This window comes from Phanerochaete carnosa, assembly GCF_000300595.1.
Source record: "Phanerochaete carnosa HHB-10118-sp unplaced genomic scaffold PHACAscaffold_1040, whole genome shotgun sequence".
Classification (NCBI taxonomy): Eukaryota; Fungi; Basidiomycota; class Agaricomycetes; order Polyporales; family Phanerochaetaceae; genus Phanerochaete; species Phanerochaete carnosa.
In genome coordinates this window covers 424-2,131 of record NW_006768667.1, presented here as the reverse complement: position 1 = coordinate 2,131, position 1,708 = coordinate 424, and the positions used below count along the sequence as shown (strand labels likewise).

The 1,708-nt window shown below is 44.9% G+C and overlaps 1 protein-coding gene across 1 annotated transcript; it reads left to right on the top strand.

The window, feature by feature from the left end:
* Positions 1-977: 977 nt before the first annotated feature.
* PHACADRAFT_203324 (uncharacterized protein) lies at positions 978-1,282 on the top strand (the record flags this gene model as incomplete). The annotated part of the gene is made up of 2 exons (XM_007403339.1): positions 978-1,067; positions 1,124-1,282. 2 exons carry the CDS (start codon positions 978-980, stop codon positions 1,280-1,282), a joined length of 249 nt encoding a protein of 82 aa, XP_007403401.1.
* Positions 1,283-1,708: the final 426 nt, after the last annotated feature.

Here is a 1,708-nt window from a genome sequence, read left to right as displayed (position 1 = left end):
AAAATCATGCAATGTACACGACTGACCTGGATGAGCTCTGACTCAGCCGTCGCCAGCCTGGTATTGAGGTTTCATTTTGCTTCCACTAAGGACCGTAAAGTACACTGATAGATAAGTTGAGGATGATGCTCGGCTATTTGGCTAAGCAAAGAGGAAACATCCTACAAGACATTAAGTTAGCTACTATTCCAGAGCATGTAAAGTTAAATGAACCAGTAAGGAATGGAGACTTTGAGCATGGAGCAGAATAAGTGAGAGGAGTGAACAATGAGGGACGGTGCAGCAAGCACACATTCGCAGACTTTAAGTGCGGAGTTTAAACTCTGTGTAACAGCAAATAAACTGTAAGCAATACCAGCTTGCTTGCTCAATATGCTCACTGGCAGGTCAACATCCTTGTGTTTCACTGAATGCATCAATATCTCTGATGAGATTTATTGGCCAACAGCTTGGAATGCTGTGCAAGCATGCATGGAGGCTCCAGAAGCAGTCAGAAAAGATTGATATAACACGTTGTACTTGACAGAAGTATGTGCACTCACCCCTTCACATTTTTACCATAGCTGGCTACGTCCTTGTAGACATCCGTCAGCAAGTAGCCAAACCTACCACCCGAGTATACAAAGACTGGTATGTGCAACCCAATGGCCAAGTCACGGTCAGAAAGACGCTGGAGCTTGTTGTGCCACTCAATGAGGTCTCTTTGGTGTGTAAAGCATTGCATTTGATACTTAGCATATTATTAATGGTCTATCTAGGTTGTACTCAATGATAAGATTTCTTGTGCCCTTTGCTTCCTTTGTATCTTCGCACCAGGCATTGCCCCAAGATGGAAGAACATTCTCCTCTATCTTAGCCATTCTGACTGTGCGCAAGCGGTCTCTGACACCCTTTGGCCTCAGCTACAAGTTCTCTCAGACAATTTGCGAGCAGCACTTGATCTTCCGCTGTTGGCTGTAGAAGTAAGTATTCATACCATGCTTATCTTCCAAGACCCAAACTCAAGCTTTGACAGGACCCTCTTGTTGAATCTGCGCCTCTATCAGATCCTGTTCAACATTAACAGGGTGATGATCTTTGTGATGAGCCTGTGTCTGAGAAGACTGCCATTCACTCAGCACAGGGGACTGCTGTTGAAAGAGTTACAGAGGCTGTTGCAGAGATGGAGCTAACAGATGGAGCTGCTGACACATTTGAAGAGGACTTTTTTGACTCAAACAGCACTCATAGTAGTATGCCTCGCCTTGCAACACTATTGGAGCAGTCAGACTCCGACTTCTGATCCATGTAGCATTTGAAATATTATGTATTCAATGATGATGTTGACTATGTAACCTCTCTGTGTGCTCCTTTCAAGTAAGACAACAATAACCTGTGAGTGATCCATATACTCACAGGTACATGACCTGCAGGTTCAGATGATCTGTGGGAACAGATCTGTGTGGCTCTGGGTGAGAGTCTTCAAATGCTGGGTATCTGCCACCACAGCTCCAGATCGAGCTGTGAGTGGACTTGTGCTAGGCTTTGCATTCAAAGACCTTGTCTGCAAGCAAGAGATGCAGTCCAGAGGTAATAGCAGCTGTAAGAGTGCATGGTAGACCAAGCATTTGAGTCACTAGCTGCTGCACATCGCCAAACTCCTTGAAAATTCTGCGCCAGCCATAGAGACTCGTTTGAAAAACAGAGAAAATTGCGCAGATGTCATCAG